General features: G+C 36.7%; 1 protein-coding gene and 1 non-coding gene across 2 annotated transcripts; both read left to right on the forward strand.

Moving 5' to 3' along the window:
• Positions 1-12,993: 12,993 nt before the first annotated feature.
• On the forward strand, positions 12,994-13,100 carry LOC145091143 (small nucleolar RNA R71). The gene has a single exon (XR_013702031.1). It is a non-coding gene; the product is annotated as a small nucleolar RNA R71 (small nucleolar RNA).
• A 5,346-nt stretch (positions 13,101-18,446) lies between these two features.
• Positions 18,447-19,007, forward strand: LOC145089618 (uncharacterized). The gene is made up of 2 exons (XM_079028034.1): positions 18,447-18,790; positions 18,875-19,007. The coding sequence occupies exons 1-2, from the start codon at positions 18,447-18,449 to the stop codon at positions 19,005-19,007; spliced, it is 477 nt and encodes a 158-aa protein (XP_078884160.1).
• Positions 19,008-25,933: the final 6,926 nt, after the last annotated feature.

The raw sequence follows: 25,933 nt of genomic DNA on the forward strand, positions 1-25,933 counted from the left end.
AGTGTTGGTAGTTCTTTTGAAGATGTTCTTGGATTGACAAAGAACACGAAGAACGAGTTGTACATCACGCATCATGGGTGGTACAATGTTCAAATTGGAGATTTTCTCGTTCCAACAAAAGAGCCAAGATCTTCTAAATTCGATTTGTTCGTTTAAAACGGAACTTGATTCATCAAAAAGGTATCTCATTGGATCTAATCCGTTTCAAACCCCATTGATTGATCCAATTATTTTTGTTTACATCAAAATCCTCAAAATCAATATCATATTCTAATATTTTTTTAATTTCAAAAAGTTAATGATCATTCCAAATTAAAACAAGTTGAACAGTGTTCATATGATGTATAGTTCGAAGCCCAAACCCAAACAAGAATTTTTTACTGTTCATCATTCAATTTCTTATTCGAAGCCAAATCACATCATTTGATAAAGCCTTGCCAAACTCAAATGTCTAATACTATTCATGTGTAATCAGTTTGAGCCCAATGTATTAACAAATCTGCTTATTCCTTCTTTATTGTCAAAATCGATTTTGACTTTGGTATTTTGGAATTAAACTTCGACTGATTGTCACTTGAAATCAAAAGCTTGTTTAAATATTGATCCTTGAAGTCATCATACCCAAATTACATTGACTGGAGTCGATTTCAAGTTGATTTCATTGTGCATTATAAATGATGATGCTAAGGTTTTAAAACCAATGAAGCATCGATTGTATACAAATCGACTTTGTTGTTGAGTCATCTCAAAATCGTTCTTGATTAGAATTCAAAGCTGACTTTCGAATATTCGTTGTCGATTTTCAAGAGATGCATAGTATCGATTTTGAATAATCTGATGTTGTTGTACTAGAAAATCGAATGATAATCTGATTTGAGAACGAAACTCCCTCTATTAAAGTCAAAATCGAAATCGATTTTGGGTAAAGATTTCAAAGGTTTGTTAATTTCGTTGTCAACGGTCATCGATTTGGGATGAACAGATGGTTCCTTATGTTGGTTCGATTTTGAATGATTGAAGAGTTGGGAATTGAATTTGCTTTGGGATCGTATGCAAAGATTAGTGATCGAATGGTGATTTTGATTTTGAAGGTACTTATGTAAAATCAACATCAACAGGATAAAATTTGGAATCGAATGGGAAGGAGTGTTATGTAATGGTTCGCTATAGGATGATTGAGTTGAACGTATTTGATTTTCGTTTGGGAATCGAACTCGATTAGGAGTCGATATATCAAAGTCATGTTTGGTTGATTGAAAAGTGAAGAAGTGGTTTTGATAACTAGATGAGAAGGCTGTATACTGAATTCGTTTTGTGAATAGTTGTTGAGGACTAACAACGAAAGGTCCCTATTGATGATATAGCTTTCGAAGTTTTTGGTGTTAAAAATGAAGGCTTTCCAGTTGATGTCGATTTTGAAAGTAAAGCACAACGATTTGGACTTTCGTTTTGGGTTGGTGATTGAAAAACAAAGGTACGAAAAACGAAGATTTGTGAATAAAATAGCGAAGATTTTTGTTTAAAAAGCGAAAATTTTGGGTTGATAAGTTTTGAAGGTTTTGATAATGAAGGTTTTGTGGAGTTAATTTTGAAGGTTTTTGTGTTGTTGACGGTTGCGACTAAAATTAACGAATTGGGAAGAAAGCAAACAAGTTTCGAAATTAGTCCCTGAACTTTCGAAGACATGGCACTTTAAATCAATTTTCGAAATAAGTACTAAACTTTTGAAAGTTTGAAGAAGTGTGAAGTAGTTTCGAAAGTAGTATCTAAAGTTTCGAAAGTTTGGCAGTTTATACCCAACTTCGAAAATAGTGTTCCAAAGCTGAGAAATTGAAGAATATTCATTTCTGGTCCCTGCAGTTGGTGCGTACTTATACTTTATGCCTAGTTTCGCGAATGGAGGAGTGTTTCGCATATTTAGTTGTTTTTGGCGCAACAAGTCCCTGCAAAATTTTGTTATTATTGGTTTTTACCCAGATTTTGGAAAATCTTGCAATTCTCACCCAAAAGTCGAAAATTTTAATAAATTGGAAATTTTTTCGTGGCTTTTTCATGATTTTTTTATGTGCAAGTTTTTCGGTGATTCATTTTTGCCACCCATCAAGGGGGAGTATTGTAAAGTTCATTCCTCGGGCACTTCTTACCCTTAATGGGTTTCATAATCATTATTTTGATTATAAAAAGGAGGAGAAAGATGGGTATTTGAAGCGGGTTTTTAGGTATTTATTGCGGATTTTGAAGACCAATGTTAATTCGAGGGGGAGTTTAGTCTTGATCACGCGAACTCGTTGGATATTGAAGTCGAACATCCAATCCTAACTTTGAGGGGAGAATGTTAGGGTGCAAAGTCACGCTTGTATGTATTTGTGCTTTACCCTTATTAATGTGTAAATGAGTTGCCTTTCCTATAAATAGGAAGTGAGTGACACTCATATTTAGAATGAACCATTAAAGAGCATTAGTTTAAAGAGAGAAACATACAAACCCATTTGTATTCTTTCTAATTCAACTAATGAGAGCTTAAAAGATTTATTTACTCCTTGTGTTCTTAAGTGTGTATGATGATTCACTAAATCTTTTCTTATTCCGCTCATGTCATCATAATCAACACCACTTCAGTTATTGTTACGTTTCAATTTATTATTCTATCAATTATTATATGTTATGCTTATGTTTATGCTTCTGATAAGTACCTAATTAGTGAATTCTTTTCCTGCTCTTGTGTTAACTGATTCGGCTGCGAGTTAGTCCTTTATATCTCATTCCTTTAGTAGGGGTTTCGATATGACCCTTGGAGAGCTGGAGTGTCCGTTGAGAGTTTCTATTGCCAACGAACACAGGATTTCTACATTGAGTGTTTTCTAGGATAGTGTTTTGGAGATGTTTGGGGTGCCTTACTTGATTGATCTGATCCCTATTCCCAAGGGAGACATTTGTGTGATTGTAGGGATGAGTTGGTTGAGTAGATTCGGGGTTATGATCTATTGTAAGGGTCAGTGGGTGGTAGTTCGGACCCTAAGTAGGGGAGAACTGGTTTTTTATAGAGACGGTACCAGATTGGGATCAACCTTTTGTTCTACTACTAGAGCTCCATAGTATATCCAACATGGGTGCATGGGTTATCTTGCTTATATGGTTGATGCTAGAGTTGGGAAGTAGGTTTCAATTTCAGAGGTGCCAGTGGTTAGATACTTTGATGATGTGTTCCCGGATGAGTTGTCTGGTGTGCCTCCTGAAAGGCAGGTCGAGTTCAGGATTGATTTGGTTTTGTGTGTTGCCCCTATTGCTAAGGTGTCGTACCGTTTGGCACCACCGGAGATGCATGAGTTATCCTTTCAGCTTTAAGAGCTGTTGGGCTAGCATTTTATTAGACTGAGTAGTTCACCATGGTGAGCACAACTTTTTTTCTTCGAGAAGAAGGATGGTACACATCAGATGTGCATTGATTACCTGGAGTTGAACAAGTTGACGGTGAAGAACCGTTATCCCCTTCTGCGGATTGATGAGCTCTTCAATCAGTTGCAGCGTGCGTCTTGTTTCTCTAGGATCGAATTGGGGTCAGGATATTATTAGATGAGGATCAGAGAAGAGGATGTGGAGAAGACCACATTCCAGATTCGTTATGGTCATTACGAGTTCATTATGATGCCATTTGTACTCACCAATGCGCCTGTGAATTTTATGGATTTGGTAAATCCGGTATTCAGGCTGATGCTCGATCAATTAGACATTATTTTCATTGATGATATTTTTGTGTATTCCAAGACCAAGGAGTAGCATGAGGAGCACCTTCGAGAGCTTCTTGGAGTGTTGAGGCGAGAACGGCTATATTTCAAGTTCTCGAAGTGTGAGTTTTGGTTACGAGATGTCTATTTTTTTGGACATCTCGTTAACCAAAATGATATTTTGGTCGATCCGGCCAAGATTGAGGTCGTGATGCAGTGGGAGGTTCCAATGTCTCCCTCGGAGATCAAGAGTTTCTTGGGTTTAGCAGGATATTATCGGAGATTTATTCAGGATTTATCCAAGATTGAAGTATCCCTCACTCTTCTAACGAGGAAGGGCATCGATTTCTGAAGGTTCCCTAAGCAATAAGTGATATTTTAGACTCTAATACAGAGATTGTGTGAGGCCCCATTATTGACCTTCCTCGAGGGTGTTGAGGATTTTGTGGTGTTTTGTGATGCATCCATAATGGGTTTGGGCGCAATGCATATGCAGTGTGGGAGAGTTATTGCTTATGTTTCTCGGCAGCTGAAGCCGCTTGAGGTATGCTATCCTACTCATGATTGGGAGTTAGGGGCAATAGTGTTTGCTCACAAGATTTTGTGGCACTACTTGTATGTGTTTCGGTGTACTATCTACACGGATCACAATATTTTGAGGTATCTTATGGACCAGCCGAAATTGAATATCAGACGACATAGGTGGCTTGACATGGTCAAGGATTATGACTGCGAGATTTTGTATCACACCGGGAAAGCGAATGTGGTCGCTGATACTTTGAGCTGCAAGACGACTAGTTCTGCTACTGGGATTCTATGTATGAGGATATCTATTAACTCTCTGCTTCTCTATTTGATTAGAGAGACTCGGACCAAGGGAGTCAAGAAGGAAAATTGGAAACATGAGAGAGTCAGGGGTGAGATTGGCAAGTTTGCTACTGACAGTCGGGGGTTATTGACCCGATATGGATGTGTTTAGGTGCCAGATTTTGGTGGGGTTGGACAGATTGTGATGGAGGAGGCACACAAGTCCATGTTTTCGATACACCCCAGAGCCACCAAGATGTACCGGGATTTAAGACTTAGCTACTGGTGGCCGTGCATGAAGAGGGAGATAACATGGTATGTTGAGAGATGCTTGACCTTTAGGATGGTCAAGGCCGAACACCAGAGACCACATGGCAAGTTGCAGCCACTGGAGGTTCCCATGTGGAAATGGGAACATATTACTATGGATTTCATCACCAAGTTACCTCAGATGGCTAAGGGGAACGATGCAAATTGGGTGATAGTAGATCGGTTGACCAAGAGTACCCATTTCTTAGCCATCCGTGAGAGCTCATCGACCAAGAAATTGGTTAACTTGTACGTACACAAGATTGTTGCTCGACACAGTACTTCGGTCTCCATTGTATCTAATCAATATGTTAGGTGCAGATCATGTTTCTGGCAGAAGTTCCATGTGGAACTGGGTATGATATTGCATCTCAGCACTGCTTATCATCTGCAAACGTAGAGCGGGCCATTCAGACACCTGAGGACATATTGAGAGATTGTGTCATTGATTTTGGTGGAATTTGGTACTCCTACCTTCCTTTAGCCGATTTCTCGTATAACAATAGCTATTACTCCAGTATAGGTGTGCCACCTTTCATGCTCCTCTATGGGAGTCAATGTTGCACCTCAATGTGTTGGGAAGAGGTTGGTCATAGAGTCATGGGAAGAACTGAGGTAGTTCTTTAGAAGATAGAGATCATCCAATAGATTAGACAGAGACTTCAGACAACTTAGATTCGGTATTAGATTGATGCCGACAAGCGGCAACCCGATGCGTTCAATTAGCTATACCTAATTTTAAATTCATAACCTAACTACTTAACTAACTAAAATTCACCTAGGCAGTGTACCTAGTCAAATTATAGAATAGTTTGAGTAAGTCGGGTGTCGAACACAGGGAACGGTTTTAACTAATTAATTTACCTACTATTTAATTAACCTAATTTCTAATGAAGAAAGGGGTTTTATCTAATTTTTCAAGCTTAGAAAAAAACTTAATTCTTTAACACAAATTCAATTAATAAACAAAACACTTATGTTAGTTCGAATCCACTTTCCCTCAATGGTTTATAAATTAGTTATGACAATTACTGTTGGTTACCAATTAAGATAGTATTAGCAATTCGGTTCTAAATTTACTAACATTAATTAATTCATGTAAGTCTATGTACGGTCACACAATAATTAACACAGAATCAATTATCGAATAGGAACGGAGCCATGTAAGATTGATTTGAAAAAACCCACTTACGGTCATAATATGAGTTCTCTAGCACAACTTAATTCAATAGTTCAATTACTTATCTAAGATTGGTTTGATCTTAGCTCTAATAAACTAGTGTTCACTGAATTATTAGGTATTCAAATTCATGCAGATTCGTATTCACTAACTACATAGAACAAGAATTTAAAGCAATCAAATATTAAATCAAACATGCTAGGTTCAATCAATCAAACACAAGTCATAACCAACAAGTAAATCAAAACTACAGTATTAAAACCATGAGTTCCAGCTTCATCTAGCTAACAAAAGCAGCTAGATTTAGCTTGACATCCTAGCAAATAAACAAGCACAAGTCATATTTAAGAGCATGTTTAAAAGTACCGAACTATGAATCAGATTATGAACTTCTTCTTCCTTAGTGTTAAAACCAACATCCAAGCCTTCTTTCTCTCTGATTTTCGACTTTTGGAACCTCTTTAAGCCAGCCAACTTTCTTCAAGTTGTAGGGATCAAGGATATATATAGTTTTAGATTTTGCCCGATTCACTTCCTGAATTTTCAAGGTTCACCTCGTGAATCCGTAAATATCCGCATTCAACACGGATTCCTGATCCGCGATGTTTATCTTTTAAAAGGCTTAACTCATGTCATGAGTTCTTTAATACTCACCTCATGAGTACGTACTTTCCTGGATTTATTATCTTTCAATCTCTTATCCTCCAAAGTTCCATTCTTTAACGCTTTTAGTCCCTTTTCTTCAAAATGTCTTCTTTTTTGCTGCAAAATATAATTTAACCTTATAAGTACCATTATTCCATGCAAATAACCATATATATATATACATATAGATATATATATATATATACACATATATATATATATATATATATATATATATATATATATATAAGGTATGTAAATATTGCCTAAAAATATGTATAAATATGGCCATATCAAATTACCCAACATTTATCATTTGCTTGCCCTCAAGCAAAAGTAATTATTTTTAAATTCAAACCTTAATCACTAGCATAAGATAGAACAATCCATTTCGATTTCAGCCATTATACCAAGACCTCAATGCATATATTTGTGTCTATAATCCTAACAACCTCCCAACCCTATCTACTCACAATCCTTATGAGCTTTCACCCCTTAGCTTATACGATACTCATTTCTGCAACCCTCCGAATCGATCCTCAGAAATCTTTCTTAACCTCAATGTATTTTTGGTTAAGCAACCCAAGAATACATAATCTAGAAATTACAACTTTTGATACCACAATGGAACTCTTGGAATACTTCATTTTTTTTTATATTTGATCTTTGATTTCTTTGAATTCACCACTTTTTTGTGTGATTTTTGGTATCTTCAATTTTTTTATTCTTTGGAATTTTTTGATCTTTGATCTTCATACTTTGATAGCTCCAAGAATTCTTCAACTTTTGGTAATTTCTCTCTTTTTTCAACATGTATCTCACTCTTTTTTTGCACTCATATCCTACATGCTTAAGCAAGGGTGCTTAACTTCAACCTTTATTGGCTAAAGGTATTAGTCTAAGTACAATGACTACAAAGCTCTTCCTGGATAGATTTTAGGTTTAGGCTGCAAAACATATTATGCCATATAAACTACAAGATTACGTTTCATATCCCATGGCCTTTCACTAAGACTTGAGAAGCCACAAATATACTATAACATGTATTGGCTCGGTTAAACATTTGAGCTCTCATCGGATCATCCCATATAACACTAGCAACTTAAGTTCAAATTATCATTACTAGATTAATTATTAGATTATTATTTCAAATCTATTAAAATTTTAAATTTACTACTTTTCTAGCAATTTACATTTTCGACCCTCCTACCTCACACTTATTACATACAATGCCCTCATTGTATGCATAAAATAAATTAAAAGTAATAAAAGTGAGAAAAAGGAAAAGACTCCCATGGGATAGCGGTGGCATGATCGAACTCCAATTGTATGGATAAGTTGTGCATCTTGAATACGAACTCTTCTTGTAAGGAACTTGGATCCTGAACACGTGACATATGAAAATATGCCGACAAAATATAGAATTGAAACTTTAATCTTCAACAAATGCAATGTAAAACTCCAAAGCGTAATGAAGAATGTGGAAAAGCATACGCCACATTGCATGGTAGAGAAAATGAACGATTCTTATTCTAATATTAATCCCAAAAAGAATTGTCGAGAAACACATAATGAATATGGAACAATGATCTTCATTTTTATGAAAAATCTAGATTCACGCCGTGGGTTTATAAAATTCACGAGGTGAAATCGGGGTGAAACGGATTCTGGAAAGTCATCATTTGCTGATTCACGAGGTGAATATTTACAGATTCACGGCGCAAAAACTGGAATCCAATAAATAATTTGCCCCTACTCTTCTTTCAATTCTTGTATTCAACCACATGTCTTAATGGATTAAGACTCTTCAAACCCTACTATTTTGGACTCTTCTCTCTAACTCTATATTCGCTCTTGACTCACCCCACACTTTTTTAAATTGTGAGTATCGACTCTCGACTTTAAATACTCCTGGATAAACATATACACACTCATATCTCGACATCCTTTTCATGCGGCTCCTAGCAAATCTGAAAAATAACAACCAAAGAGGAGAAAATAACATAATATCTCAATAGTTTTACAATCCAAAAACACACCAAATACAAACCAATCAAACTAAAAATAAACTAAGATATCAATCATCATCTTCATCTTCGTTTACTCCGCTAGTCTCGGCTCTGTCTCCTCTTGGCAACCATGATTCTTCCCACGTATGAATATAAAGGCATTGAGCTGACACGGAGGGTGGTCTTACCACATTCATATGAGAGAACATGGCTTCAAGAATTTCGGTGTTATAAATCACCTCACAATGTAGATTATCCAAATAAAAACCCACCCGACTTTGGAATAGGTCGGTGGGTACTCCACCCTCGTATGGTTGGTATCTGCCCATCTCCCCCAGGCTCTCATGTTCCTTCTTTGAGGCCTTTCATGTTGCTCGGGCTCTTCGGTTTATTGGTCCTCACCCTTGTTATCGTTGTGCGGTATCCCTCAATGCGTCCCATAATTGACCACAACTTGTATGGTCTCAAGGTATCCCATAGAAAATTCATTCCCTTGTTTACATGTAAGTGTCCGTGTAATCGTAGGAATGAGCACACCATAAGACTTGGCTAAGCGGGTGACAAAATGCACCACAAGTTGGGCACCTGGGTCGGGAACTCACTACATATTCTACCAACTAACGAGCCAAGAAGTAGGGAAGATTGCAACAAAACCCCGGTTGTAAAATAGACCACAATAAGAATAAATTAATATTGGTGACCTTATCTCCATTTTTTATGGTGGATGGAGAAAGTGATGAGTCTGTGGATCAAATGGTGGATTGGTGATTTGATACTGCTTTCTAGTGACACCCCGGAGTTAAAAACACCAAAAGCAATATGGCTCCAAAATTCATATCCCTACATTCCCCCGGAATAAGTACGGGTAGCCTCCCATAAGAACATAGAAAACTCAGGGGTCATGGTCTCGTGGGCCTCGTATAAACCCATCCTCCATGAAAATTCTACCAAGCTGCACTCCCTATATTCCCCACCCAAACGAAAGACCAATGCTAGTGAGTAGTTAGGGTCTTGGACATTTTCTTGAAATGCCAAAGTAGAAAAGAACTCAACACACAACTCTTTATATACTCATTCTTGGATGGCTAATAAATTACTCAATCCTTTGCATGTAAACGAATATCAATTTTCCATAAAGGTTTTGGTAAGAAACGGGTTTAGTCTTTCAACAAGTCCAACTTCCCAAAGTTTTTGCCAATTGATCGTTGGAGCAACCGTAAAATCTCTTTTATGTAACCATCCCAATCTAGTGTTGTATCGGGAGAGCACATCCCTAGATATATTCATCGGGAATACGTAAAATGGGTGCAAATTGGTAACCCCACCTTGGTCGTTATTAACCTCGCGTCTAGGTGCCATTTTTCTTTAAAAACAATTAAACAACAAATACAAAACCAAATATCCAATATTTTAGATAATCCACAGAACAATTTTTTTGATGCACCGGACTCACGTCATGAGTCTTATCAAACTCACCTCGTAAGTTCGCTATTCACAGCGAAAATTGGTCTTAAAAATCAGAAAACCGGGACTTAATTCTTGTTAGGGTTTACTCATAAACCATTTCTAGGCACAATCAAGTAACATGCAATGGATGAATAACACATTTTGGGTAAAATTTCGACATTTAAGCATATGAAAAACCCTAGCCCCTAAATCAACAAATTAGTGAAAATTAACCAAAAGAAATAAGAGATGTTTACCTTTGTCTGAAGATTACGTAAGCAAAAGGATTAAATTAAGTAAATCTAGGCCAAAATTGGGTGGGGGACCAAAGAATAATCTTCACTTCGTGAGGTTGAGAAAGTGGTTTGGTCAAAAGGATTCTGAATTGTTTAAGCTGTGGTCCCGTGTTAATTCCGGATTCACCTCGTGAGTTTTTTGTGGGCTAACGTGATTGGGCCATTTAATTAAACAATAATGGGCTAATAGAATTTTTTGGTTAAATGTCCCACCCTGTATGTATTATGGGATCACGAGGTGAATATTATCGAACTCACCTCGTGAGTTTTGTCTGATCGAAAAAAATACAAGCCTAATTAACAATTCTTTTTATTTATCACTTAATTTAGTGACCCCACACTTAACTTTTTACCACGTAATTTGGATGATTAGATGATTGAACATCCTAAAAAAACTAAATATGCAAAAACTAAACTAAAGTCATAAGCAAAAAGAAAATTCAAACCAAACTCGGGTTGTCCTCGAGAAGCGCTTCTTTTTCTTGGAGTCATGAGCCGGACTCCGTGCTGCCTGATGTTGAGTTTTCTGAAGAGTCCATCACCATTTGAACCTTTTGCTCTTTCCATCGCTTTTGTATGCTTGGACTCGTCTAATGTATGCTTTTTTCAATTCTCCTTTTTAGCCTTTATCTCATTTTCATCGAGCTTTCTTTTGGTCCCTTTATTCTCCAAGTTCTCTTTATTCCTTTTAAGCTCTAATGTAATCTTCCCTTCTTCCACTACTGGACTCGTCTCCTTAGAAGTTACCCCGTCTTCATCCTCATCACTTTCCTTACTTACCCATGAAGCTGGATTTGTATAGGCAATGATTTCAACTAAAAATGGGATGGATGCTCTCGGTTTTGTTTGTTTGATTTGTGGAATCTTTTTCATCTCTTCTTCCATCAACTTCTCTAATTCCCCAAGTTCATCATCTTCATTAATGTTACAAACCTGATTTAGAACACCATTTCCCATGAAATCTTCTTCTATCCCAAAAATTTCCTTCACATCTCCAACTCTTAAAGTGAGCTTGGATTCGCGTATATCAACCAAGGCTCCAGCAGTATTAAGTAATGGGCGATCAAGAATAATTGGAACATCAGGATCTTCTTTCATATCCAAAACCACAAAGTCTATTGGAAAAATGAACTTCCCAATTTTTACTAGAATATCTTCCACAATGCCCCGAGGTTGTGTCACAGAGCAATTTGCCATGTGAATAGTCAATTTTGTAGCCTTCAACTTCTAAATATTCAACTTCTGATAAAATGAATAAGGTATCAAATTTATGCTAGCCCTAGAATCGGCTAAAGCATAAAGCTTCATATTATTCCCAAACTCACATGGAAGAGTGAGGCGTCCAGTATCTCGCATCTTCTTAGGTAACTCTCCCAACACTACCCTTGAACTTTGCTCACTAAAAACCACCTTGGAATTTTTCTTCAATTGTTGACGAGTGTCCATCAAATCTTGTAGGAACCTTGCATACTAGGGAATTTTAGCTAACGTCTCAACAAAAGGAGTATTTATAGGAATACCCTTAACGTGCTTCATGAACTCCAAATGCTCCCTTTCTTGTGTACTAAGATTAGCTCGAGATGGAAACGGAAAGGGAGGACGATAAGTCGAGATTGGTGCTGAATTATTCTATTCAGACTGGTCTCATGTCATGAGCTTATAAGACTCACGTCGTGAATTTTGTTGTTCAACAGAATTTTCATTTTCGAGCTTTGACTTTTTCAACTTTGGTTCGGACGTCTTCGGCTCCTCATCTAATGCTTCTAAGAACTCAGAAATGGCCTCTTCTTCAGTTTCAATCATCATAACCTGGGATTGAGCCTTCTTTTCGGGAATTTTACAGAGATAATTTTTCGTTTACCAAATGCACTAGTTGACCAAGTTGAACTTCGAGATTTTGGATCGAGGCTTGCTGATTTCTCAATGCGGCTTGCTGTTACTTCATCATGATTTGTTGTTCTTTCATCATCACTATTTGATCTCTCATAGCTGCATTTGTCTCATCGTGTTTCTTTTCTGAAGCCACCATAAAACGAGTAAGCATGTTCTCTAAGTCAACTGTCTTCTCACCTAGTGGTGGTTATTCCTTTTGGTAGAAGCCTCGGCCTGTCTACCTATATTTTTCTTCTTTTTGCTTCTTGTATTCATCGTATGGCAACCACTCCTTCTTTGGTTTTCTCCAATCCTCATCGTATTTATCCCCACTCGAGTAGCAAACATGAGCCTTTTTGTTCCCATTATCATCTAAGTGGCAGTCCTTTGTCAAGTGTGGACCATTGCATCTTTCACATCCAACTCGAATGGCATGAATTGACTGATCCCTTTGGGTCAACCTCCGGTCCATATTATTTAGCATTGCCATCACAGAAGCCATTTATTCTGATGCTCCACTACCAATCCCCTTTGTTCCCTCATTTCTTGGATTGTGGTACTCTCAAGAATGCTTTGAGAATTCTTCAATCAAGTCCTTGACTTCGCCTGGATTTTTCTTTGTAAGTGGTCCTTGAGAATCAAGGAGTTGCCTCGTCATGACATTCACCCCATCATAGAATAAAGACACTTCTTTTTGTATATTGAGGTCATGTTGAGGACAATTTCTTAACAACCCTTTATAGAGTTCCCATGCCTCGTAGAGTGACTTACCCAGATTTTGTTCAAAATTGGCTATTGCCTTCTTGAGTTTTGATATCTTGGATGGCGGGCAGAATTGTTCTAGAAACTTCTCGTGCATTTGGGCCCATGTAGTGATTGCACCAGGTGGTAATGCCTTTAGCGAGTCTTTTGCAGCTCCTTTAAAGGTGACTGGAAGCATCCTCAACAAAGCTGCCTCTCTAGGAACATTAGGGACATTGAAATAATCCGCAATGTCATTGACTTCATCTAGATGCTTAAAAGCATCCTCATGATCCTTTCCTTAAAATGGTATATCCTTAAGTGCAGTAAGGATCTGTCCTTTCAACTCGAATGTGGCAGTGGCAGGAATTGCAAGTTGTACTAGAACCGGACCGACAACATATCTAATTCGCTTCTTGTAAGCTCCCATGGACATATCAACAATATTCGCCATCTCGTTTTCTGGCTCGTCTTTGTTGTCACTTTTTTCTAATGCAAATTCAGGCTCGGATTCATACTCGGATTCTTTTGGGTTTGGATCTTGCTTAAAGGTTTCTATCTTGCTTTTGTCCTTTGATGATGTACTCAACTCTCCCACTTTCTTTCCCGACTTCTTTCCAAAGATTGAATCTTCAAATGGGGGCACCAAAGATGTGTTTGAACCTCTGGTCATGAACTTCGGCAAAAAAAAACGTAAAACTGAACTAGAATAGAAAAACAAAGAAAACTAGAAAGTGACTGGATTCACGTCGTGAGCAATAAAAGCTCACGTCGTGAGTTCAGTAATGGAAGAAAAATAAACTAAACTGAAAAATAACTTTTTGCAGGTTTTACCCCAAAAAAGGATCGATTAATTTAAAGCAAATAAATCAACAATTAACTAAGTCGTTCCCTGGCAACAGCGCCAAAAACTTGATGCGTGCAGTTAGATATACCTAACTTTAAATTTAGAACCTAACTACTTAACTAACTAAAATGTACCTAGGCAGTGTACCTAGTCAAATTATACAATAGTTTGAGTAAGTCGGGTGTCGATCACAGAGAGCGGTTTTAAGTAATTAATCTACCGACTATTAAATTAGCTTAATTTCTAATGAAGAAAGGGGTTTTATCTAATTTTGCAAGTTTAGAAAAACTTAATTCTTTAACACAAATTCAATTAATAAACAAAACACTTCTGTTAGTTCCAATCCACTTTTCCTTAATGGTTTATAAATTAGTTATGACAATTACTGTTGGTTACCAATTAAGATAATATTAGCAATTCAACTCTAAATTTGCTAACATTAATTAATCCATGTAAGTTTATGTATGGTCACATAATAGTTAACACATAATCAATTACCGAATAGGATTGGAGCCATGTAAGATTGATTTGAAAAAACACACTTACGGTCATAATATGAGTTCTCTAGCACAACTTAATTCAATGGTTCAATTACTTATCTAACATTGGTTTGATCTTAGCTCTAATAAACTAGTGTTCACTGAATTATTAGGTATTCAAATTCATGCAGATTTGTATTCACTAACTACACAGAACAATAATTTAAAGCCATCAAATATTAAATCAAACATGCTAGATTCAATCAATCAAACACAAGTCATAACCAATAAGTAAATCAAAACTAAAGTATTAAAACCATGAGCTCCAGCTTCATCTAGCTAACAAAAGCAGCTAGATTTAGCTGGACATCCTAGCAAATAAATAAGCACAAGTCATATTTAAGAGCATGTTTAAAAGTACCAAACTATGAATCAAATTATGAACTTCTTCTTCCTTAGTGTTAAAACCAACTTCCAGGCCTTCTTTCTTTCTATTTTCGACTTCTGAAACCTCTCAAAGCCAGCCAACCTTCTTCAAGTCGTAAGGATCAAGGATATATATAGTTTTGGATTTTGCTCAATTCACCTCGTGAATTTTCAAGGTTCACCTCGTGAATCTGTAAATACCCGTATTCAACACGGATTCCTGATCCGCGATGTTTATCTTCTAGAAGGCTTAACTCAGGCCGTGAGTTCATTAATACTCAACTCGTGAGTACGTATTTTCCTGGATTTCTTATCTTTCAAGCTCTTATCGTCTAAAGTTCCATTATTTATCACTTTTAGTCTATTTTCTTCAAAATGTCTTTTTTTGCTGCAAAATATAATATAACCTTATAAGTACCATTTTTCTATGCAAATAACCAAACATATACGTAATACGCTTCAGGAAGAGGGGCAAGTTGGGGCCATTTTGCCTAAAAATATGTATAAATATGGTCATATCACAACTTGAGTTGGAGTTCCAGGTCTTAGACATGGTTTTACTGAAGGTATCACCCTGGGATGGTGTAATACGCTTCAGGAAGAGGGGCAAGTTGGGGCCCCGAGATATTGGGCCATTTCGAGTGACAGCCATGATTAGCTAGGTAGCGTACATATTTGATTTGTCTGAGTATTTTAGCCAGATCCACAACACCTTCCATGTGTCTCAGCTTCGGAAGTCTTGCTGATGATTCAACAGTTGTTCCTTTGGAGGATGTTTAGTTTGATGATCATCTGAATTACATTGAGAGGTCGGTGGCGATCTTGGATCGGAAGACGAAGGTTGTGCGCAAAAGGTGGTAACATCAGTTAAGGTTCAGTGGCGACATCGGAAGGGTTCCAAATGGAATTGGGAACCCAAGTCTGAGATACGGGAGCATTACCTGGAGTTGTTCACAGTATCGGACTTCGAGGATGAAGTCTAGTTCAAGTGGGGGAGAACTGTAACATCCCGGTAATGAGGTATTTCCAAATTAAACCCTAAATAATAAGATTTATTGTATTTAGCCCTTGTGTAGAAATGTTGCAAAATGTCCAGTAGTGGCATTTTGGTAAAAATTGGCACGAAGTCATGTACTCTGGGCGTACCTAGAATACGCAGGGCATACATGCATGATTCCCAGACACTAATTTTTAGGGTTTGGACCCTATTTAAACATCCTTAAGTCCCCAACCTACCTTCTTTCATCAACCTCGAACCCACCTTCGTCCCCAATCAAACCCTAATCCACTTTTGAGCACTCTTGAGTTTTGTGTGTGTGTTTTGGATACTTTGAAGGAGAGAAGAAGAAGAGAAGATCATCTTGGAGGGGTTAGGAATCTTTGGATCCAGAATCTCATCACCATTTGGAATCACTTGGAGGTAAAAAGATTTAAACTTGATAAAATTATGCATATATATAAGTTAGCAATGAAGTTTGTACTTTTGGTCCCATTAGTTTGGTATTTTAAGTATGAGCTACTTCAATCCATTTAAGTTTTCCTTTCAGATGTTTTGAGGTGTTGATAAGTATAAAAATGTGGTCTTGATCATTTCTTACCTTTCATGCATAAGTTACAAGGCCTTAATGGGTTAAGTAGTTAAGGTTTTAAGTGTTAAGCACTTATTGGCCATGCAAGACCATAAAGTTGGAAACTTTAAGGTCAAAGACAACATTTGGGGCTTTGAATCTGACTTTGGATGTAAGGACCTGATGTATTAAGCTCTTAATGAGAGATAGGGCTGACCCGGTGCATACGTTGGGCATACCAAATGGTACGCTGTGCATACGCAGTCAAAGTCTCGACTTCTAGATCAAGCAGAGTATGCCCCGCGTACAGATGAGTATGCCCAGCATACTCGGCTGGGTTAACTCGACTGGTTTGTTGACTTTAACCTTTGACCAAGTTTGACCTAAGGGTATTTTAGGTAATTTGAGTGGTATTTGAGATCGGTCATTATTTGGTGTTTAGGTGACCATTTGTGTTGACATTCAGAGCTGTGTTATGTCATTTATCTTTTTAGACTGAGAGGTGAGTTTTCCTCATTGCACTCATGAGTCGAAGGTATTAATGTCGGGCCACTAGATTACTTATCCTCATTATAGGATAGTGTTATGCTAGTATGTGATTGAGTAGTAGATCTGTATGGTTATTTGTATTTGCCGGTATTGTGTTTATGTTTATTTGTTACATATGTTGAGATATTGTGGTTGGGTTGAGGCGGTCCTGCTTTTTGCTGAAGGCCAAGACACCCGGGGCGGTCCGGATAGGCTATAGGCCCTACGAGGCAGTCCAGTTATGCTACAGGATTATATTTGCATGCTTTGTTTGTTATGTAGTGTGTTGGTACTTTGGGGAAACTCATTAAGCTTTGGTTTATAGTTTTGTTTATTGTTTCAGGTACTTCTGAAGATCGTTGGAAAGCGAAGACTGATCCTGCACATCTTCCTGTTTTCATGATATGGATTTTTGGGACACTCTGATATGACTTTACTTTTGAACAATGACTCTTTTTTAAACAATGATGGTTAATGATCGATTTTTAATTTTTAAAATTTTGTTAATTTTTGGAGCATTACACTATACACTTGCAAGTCTCTGTGGTGGCAGAGTGGTACCACACATCGACAACACGGCGATGCCGATGATTGTGGTTTTGGTGGCGATCGACAGTGGTAAAGGAGGAAAAATAATGATAAAAAGGAGAGGGAAGATGGACGCCACAATGATACCTCAATGCATGTCACAACAAGCTCTTCTACACATCCCCCACTCCCTACTCTTGCAAACTAATCCGGCAAAACAGCCTTCATGCGAAACTCTTTTCTCATGGTTCTTTCTTTCCTTTGGTGGTTTTATTTTTTGTATTTAAATTAGTTAGAAGGAATTACTAAAGGTTTGAATTTATTAAAAGGGGTTTATGTGACATTTAAATTGTTATACGGGTTAAATGTCATTGAGGAAACCCAAAAATATAATTAATTTATCAAAGTTATAAAGTTGAGGGGTAAATTTTCATTGAAATAACAAGAGCCAAAATGTAAGGTACCAAAAGGGTAAATTCTGTTTTTGAAGTAGATTTCATGCACTTAACCTTCGGGATCTTTTCTATCCTTAGTTCCTTAGACGTAATAGGAAAGTTTCCTTTTTTTATTAGTCTTTTAAGTTTAATCGGTTTTTCTTGAAAAGCAATAAATAGGAAAGTTTTTTTATAGGTCTTTTTAAGTTTTATTCTAGCATGTTTTTGAGTCCAATTAGGTTTCAAATTGTTAGTATAAGGAGTATTTTAAATTAGTATGTATAGGTGTAATAGTTTGCACTTTAAGCCGTCGCTTTTTTTTTCTTTTGTGAACCTTTGCAATTAAGTATTTTTATTCCTTTCCTCCGTTTTTCTTTCACCCTTATTTTCTGGTTTCTTTTTGTTCCCTGTTGTTCGTTTGTCTTGCGAAGAAATTGTATCTTGTTTGATATCTACATCCTACACGAATACAAATATTTACCTATAAAAACAAGCCTATACTACCGATAATAGGGAGAATCCAACAAGAAAATACGAGAAGAGAAAGAGTGCGACAGACTCTTGTGAGGCTTAAAGCTCAAACAAGCTAGCACAACACCACTAGTAATGGAGCGATCAGAAACCCGTGATGATGACAGTGACAGTGTCCATGTGATTGATATAACAACCGATCCTGCTCTTCAACCTTCGAATGAGACAAATGGTCGTCACAGGTTCTTAGAGTTAGAGAGTTCTGGCTATTGGATATCTTTCGAATTGGTTATGACAATGAGCCAATTAATAGCAGCCATGGTTTTCTTCTATGTCTCCAGACATGAGCACCCTCGTGCTTCTTTACTTGCATGTCTTATTTGTTATGTTTCTGGATGCGTTGCAGAGCTTGCTGTTCCTTTTTGGCGTTTTTACTGTCTCAATGAAACATCAAACAAAGATTATGTCTACATCTACAGGTATGTAGTGAAAATTCTCCGTATTGCAATGCAACATATATACGTTATCTATTTCCTTAACTAAAGATCTTGTTTCTATTGCAGACTCAAACTATTCGAAATTTGGTTGGATATCTTCTTTATTTGTTGGCTTTGTTTTGCGGGCTTGTTGATCCTTGGAGGACGTTCTCATGCTTCTGATGCTCCTAACTTGTACAGGTGTCAGACTCTATGTTAGAAATATGGTTTAGTGGCACTTGGAAATCTGAGAATCGTGATAATCACTTTCAAATCGAAGTATTTGGGTGGTACTCCCAAATCCTCAATTGGATAAGTCTCAGATAAAATCAGAGAGAAAAGAAAGAGAGAGTGAGATGGTGTAATTTCGTGAGTGCCAGAAAAGTGACTAAAATTGGTTATAAACCTTCCTTATCTGAAAAAACTGTCAAAACTGTCATATAACAGTTTTTCTCAACAGTAAAAACTGTCATAAATCCGGGTTTTGTATAAAGATTAATTCAAAGTCAAAACCGGGTCAAATATTCATAATTTGGATTTTCTGATGCCTTTTTAATACAGCAATACAACCCAAGCCAGGGACTCTGCCCCCGGACCCCCGTTCGTTCAGGGGCTTCGCCCCTAAATGACAGTATACTTTAATACTTGATCAAACTTAAACAAGTGTGTACTCCACACCTTCCTTACTTGTTTAATATTAATCAAGATCATTTTTAGTCAACAAAGTAATCCCTATTACACTTAAATAACATTGATGATAACAAATTACCAACAAACCTCCCCCATTTAAGTGTACTCTTGATTAACTTAAAATGCAACATAACACCAACAAAACTGATGCATAAATGAAATATCGTGACGATTGAATTTCACATTAGTATATTATATAATCCAAATATTCGAATATCAGGGTATCACTAAGGATTGAAACCTTTCTATCCATAGTGAATACATGAAGATAATACACACAACAGTTTACATTCTCATAAGTTCTAATTTGACACTATATTTTACTAGCTTGTGTCCCATCCTTCAATAAGCATATCAAAGCCAAGTCCTAACTTCTTGAAGCATCTAAACTTCATGCTTATATAGGTAGTTCTTTTATTCTTGCACCTGCAAATGCAATTTTTCAAAAGAGCTATTAAGAATATAAATTCAACCTCCTTAACTTTCAGTACTGAACACATACCTTGGGATGATGATAATAATGTGTTCCAATCTTCAAATATCAAGCTTTCCACATTGAATTCAGCATCTAATATTACATTAGATGGGAATTGGGTATCTCAATATAAAAGATTTTAAGTGGACTTTAAACCCATCCCTACAGCCGCCTTGTGCACAAGATCTCTTGCTAATCCTTTTGTTAGATGATCGGCTAAATTAAATTGAGTTCTTACAAACTCCACAGATATCACACCAGTCATGATGAGCTCGCGAATCATGCTATGTCTAACACCTAAATGTCTAGATTTCCCATTGTACACTTGACTGTAAGCCTTAGCCAAGGTAGCAACACTATCACATCTGATAGAAATGGTAGATATCGGTTTAGGACATAATGGAATTTCATAAATCAAATTCCTTAGCCATTCAGCTTCTTTACCAGCAGCAGACAATGCAACAAACTCAGACTCCATGGTTGAGTTAGTAATAAAAGTATGTTTCTTAAATGCCCAAGAAATGACACCTCCTCCAAGAAGAAACACCCAACCACTTGTAGAGGAGTGATCCTCTAAGTTGTTAATCCAGCTGGCATCTGAATAACCTTCCAAAACATAAGGATATCCACTATAAGTTAAACCATAATTAATGGTCCCTTTCAAGTACTTGAATACTCTACTCACAGCTTGCCAATGATGTGAACTAGGATTACTAGTATATCTACTAAGCCTTCCCACAGCATATGCTATATCAGGCCTAGTACTAATCATGACATACATTAGACAACCAATAGCCCATGAGTATTCAAGTTGAGACACTGGGGATCCTTTATTAGGTAGAAGCTTAAGACTAGGATCTATAGGAGTGCTAACAGGAGAACAATTCTCAAAGTTAAACTTTTTCAAGATCTTCTCAATATAACAAGATTGAGAAATTGAAATCCCATTGTTTCCTTTTCTAATTCTTATACCAAGAATTACCTCAGCCTCCCCCATGTCTTTCATATCAAAACTAGATGATAAGAATTTCTTGGTTTTATCAACTTCTTCTAAATCAGTACCAAAAATCAACATATCATCTACATATAAGCAAATCATGACTCCTTTACCAGAAGTATCAATTTTGCTATATACACACTTGTCAGTTTGGTTTAATGCAAAACCATTAGACAAGACAACATCATCAAACTTTTGATGCCATTGTTTTGGTGCTTGTTTCAAACCATATAATGATTTCTTCAACTTGCACACTTTGTGTTCATTTCTAGGCATCACAAACCCTTCAGGTTGTTTCATGTATATTTCCTCATCCAAGTCACCATTCAAGAATGCAGTTTTCACATCCATTTGGTGAATCATAAGATTATGTATAGCTGCAAGAGCTAATAATAATCTAATAGTACAAATTCTAGCAACAGGAGCATAAGTATCAAAGAAATCAATGCCTTCCTTTTGTCTAAAGCCTTGGATAACCAATCTGGCTTTATACTTATCAATTGTGTCATCCGCCTTCATTTTTCTTTTGAGGATCCATTTACATCCTAATGCCTTGCAACCAGGAGGTAAATCAGCCAATACCCAAGTATTGTTATGCATGATAGAATCAATCTCATCATGAATTGCCTCTTTCCAGAAATTAACATCCCTAGAAGCCATAGCTTCACTGAAAGTCTTTGGATCCTCTTCAATATTAAAACAATATTGATGTTGAGAAATAGTCTCATTCCTTATTCCTTCAACTAAATATAGTTGAAAATCAGATCCGAAAGACTTAACTTTTCTAGCTCTGGTGCTTTTCCTAGGTTCAGGTACAGAACTTGCACCACCAGAAACATCTTCAGCTTGAGTAGTACTCTTGCTGGAAGATTGATGAATCATGTCCCTTGGTCTAGGTATAGATGTAAATCTTTCTTCATCAAAGATAGCATCTCTTGACTTTATCATTGTGTTTACAGACACAGAGTCATTAGATTCTAAAACATAGAATCTATATGCTTTGGAATGCTCAGCATATCCAATAAAGATGCAATATATACCTCTCTCACCTAATGTTTTGATTTTGGGTTCAGTGAGCCTTACAACTGCTCTACAACCCCAAACTTTGAGATAACTCAAACTTGGTACTTTTTATACCAAAGTTCATAAGGAGTATTCTTACTCCTTTTATTTGGAGTTCTATTCAAGATGTAACAAGCAGTTAACATGGCCTCATCCCAAAACCCTTCACTTAAACCAGAATATGACAACATGGAATTAACCATTTCTTTCAAAGTCCTATTCTTCCTTTCAGCTACACTATTTTGTTGTGGTGTATATGGAGCTGTGGTTTGATGTATTATTCCAGTTGATTCAAAATAAACTGGATCATAATACTCACCACCTCTATCAGTACGCAATACTTTTATTAATTCATTTTTATGAAGCTCAACTTGTTGTTTATAAATTTTAAATTTATCAAGTGCTTCATCCTTAGAATGTAGCAAATAGATATAACAATATCTAGATGCATCATCAATAAAAGTAATAACATACTTCTTGTTTCCAAGGGTTTCAAAGCACTCCATGGATGATGGCAATGGGCCCCTTTGATAAATTCTAGGTTAAAAGCCCAAGACTTGTCTTTTCCCTATAAATAGTCATGTATTATTCACAATTAGGGTTAAGAGTGAGGCAAAATGTAGCCGCCACGTGAGGTTTCTTATGTAGTGTTAGATTCTTTAGTCTATGCTGAAAGTGTAATTTATTCCTCATATTTGAATAAATCGAGTGATCATTCGACATAATCTTCATATTTGTGTTTGTTCTTATTTTCCGCATCTTGTTCATCAAATCTCAATTAGGGTTTTAATCTCATCAAGTGGTATCAGAGCGGGTCTTTAAAGATCTATTGATTTTTGAAGTATCGGTTCTTGATTTGGTGATTTTCTACACAAATTATTGAAGATTATTAGTGTTTTGGCGGTATGGAATCAAGCTTTCTATTCAAGAACCGTTCATGAAAACTTTTGTTTTCTGTCACTGTTCATCTGGGTAATTTTTTTTAATTCGATTCAGATCTTGTAAGTGTTGCCTGATTAGATCTTATCATCAGTTTAATCCAAATCCAATGTATTGTCGATAGATCAGCTACATTTGTTATTGGGCCATTGATTCGTTACTGTTCTGTTCATGATCCATTTCTTTTTCCCTAATATTAGATTCAATTTTCCGTTTGCGTCATTTGCTTTTGCGTGCTCAGTTCTTCCATTCATTCATTCTCTCAAGATCAATCATGATTAACAATCGTTTCTTGTACCATCGATTCTGATGAATGGATCTGTGTGTAGTTTTATTCAAGATCAAACCTTTCATCGATTTTCTAATTCATATCCTTAAGATCGATTTGATTAACTCGTTTTGATCTTGGAAACTATCTGATGATATTTTTGTGATTTATCTCGATTTTTGGAAGTGGCGATTGCATGATGTTCGAATGCAATTTTTGGAGTCGTGTGAAGTTATAGTTGACGAACAATTGGTCACAGTTTGAAAAGTCAAAATTGAATGTGAACAATGGACGAATGTTTCCCTGCAAACGGTCTCTCAGCGAAAGTTATTGTGACTCGGACCTAGAATTGGATTCGCGTCGATAGAGTGACGATTGAAACGAATGTTATCGAAATCATCTGGAATGTGTTGATGATTTGTTCTCAATTGCCAAGTCAAACCTGAAAGTCAAAATTAAAATTGTGATGTTCTAATCTGTTCGCAACTTCATGGTTCGCTGTTCATATTGTTCATGTGTAATGGGTCTCGGAATTGGTACTCAATTTGGAAGAACTACAGTCAAACAAATGGTCTATGGTCGATTAGGAGCGAAAGGTATCAGAATCGGGACGAATGAAGTCTGAGTGGGTGTATTTTTGTTCAAAATTCCTAGTGTACATGAAAGTCAAAATTGAGTTTTTGAGAATGTTTCACCTGTGAACAATCGGTGATTGAAGTTCTGGGTTCGCACTCGTTCGATTCGGAAGCGAACTTGTGATTGGGTTCGTTTGTCAGCCCTTGGAACGAAAGTAATTGGAACGAAAGAGGGGAGGACCGAAAGCGAACCTGTGATTCGGTTTGGCTAAGGTTTCGCTTGTCATGAATTTGGTTTTCAGACCGAACATGGTTTTTCTATCAACAATCTTGGACCGAACTTGGTTTTGGTTTTGTATCAATGAACTCGGAACGAACCTGGCTTTGTTGTTCCAGTCGGCTCGCATCGGATATTAAATTGGATTCGCGTTCGTATTGGTATGCTCGGAACGAGAGGTTTGTTTGGTGGATTCGGAGTTTTTGGTAAATGAGGGGAAATCGTTGGGTTCGTCAATTGTATTGGTGTTCGTCAATCGTCCGTTTAATTGGGGAAGATGACTCAAGTTACATTTTTGGTCCCTACAACTTCAGCGATTTGATAGTTTCCGTCCTTGCTATTTTCACAGCTTGGCAGTTTTGATCCATTTCTAGAAACTGTTACAAATGAAGGGGGAATGATGCAGAATTTTTACTTAGCCCCCTGTCTTTCAGCAAGTGACCGTTTTAGCCCAATATTCAGAAAAGTTTACTACTTTGAGGGCCGGTGAACAGTTTTGGATTTTTGAACGCTCATATTTTTTCGTGAACAGAAAATTATGGATTCCATCAAGTCTTGGCGGTTTGGAAAGTCGTTTTTCGTGATAACGTCAAATTTTCACGACTTTTTTCGGATTTTATACTTTATTGTGTATATCATTTTGTCACGGGGAGCATAGTAAATTTTTATCCATTCAAGATCATTCTCATGACCATTTGAAGGCTTTATAATCATGTTTTTGATTATAAATCGGGGGAGAATTTGGTATGGCCATTTGAAATTGAATTTGTGACTTTTCAAAGTTGAAGATTTTTGATAAAGCTTGTGGTAGAATTATGAAGGTAGCTTTTACAGTGGAAGTTCTTCATCGAGCTCTGCTAAAGCTTTTCCAGAGAAGTATCCTTTACAGCGGAAGTTCTTTATCGAGCTCTGCTAAGGACTTGTTATATCTCCGACTTCTAGTATTTTCTTGATCAAGTAGCGTTATGAATCTTAAAGTTTGGGTTGTTACATTATATTTTTTGATGGCTTATATCATTAGCTTATTTGAATATCATTGTGACTTGGAGGGAGAGTTCTTCAAAGACAAGAAGTGATTCGGTTTCTTTGTTCTGAAATCGGTTTTTATGGCGGGTTTGATTTTCATGAAGATTCTTTGGGATTACATTCGAAAATGAAGTTTAAAGACATTACTTCAGTGCTTGATTTATATATCCTAGAGCCCGTGTTTGAAGACTATTGAAGAATCAAGATTCGTGGATTGCTTCATATATTCCTCGTTGCAGATCTTTTTATTTGCTAGATGCTTGTTTTGGAAGTTAAAGCATTGTCATCCATTACATACTTTGAGGGGAAGATTGTAGGGTTTCAAAGCACTCCATGGATGATAGCAATGGGCCCCTTTGATAAGTTCAAGGTTAAAAGCCCAAGACTTGTCTTTTCCCTATAAATAGTCATGTATTATTCACAATTAGGGTTAAGAGTGAGGCAAAATGTAGCCGCCACGTGAGGTTTCTTATGTAGTGTTAGATTCTTTAGTCTATGCTGAAAGTGTAATTTATTCCTCATATTTGAATAAATCGAGTGATCATTCGACATAATCTTCATATTTGTGTTTGTTCTTATTTTCCGCATCTTGTTCATCAAATCTCAATTAGGGTTTTAATCTCATCAATAACATCTTTGAAAGGTTGTCTAGTGATTTTAGTTAGCATGCATGTTTTACATTTTTCATTATTTTGCATACCAAAAGCAGAAATTAAACTCATTTTAGACATGTCTTTTAATCTCTTGTAATGAATGTGTCCTAGTCTAGCATGCCATAATTCAGATTTATGAAAATTATTGCTAGTACTACTAGAAGCCTTGCAAACAGAATTATCA

This window comes from Lactuca serriola, chromosome 2 (genome assembly GCF_051521515.1).
Source record: "Lactuca serriola cultivar US96UC23 chromosome 2, Lser_US96UC23_V15, whole genome shotgun sequence".
NCBI classification, from domain to species: domain Eukaryota; kingdom Viridiplantae; phylum Streptophyta; class Magnoliopsida; order Asterales; family Asteraceae; genus Lactuca; species Lactuca serriola.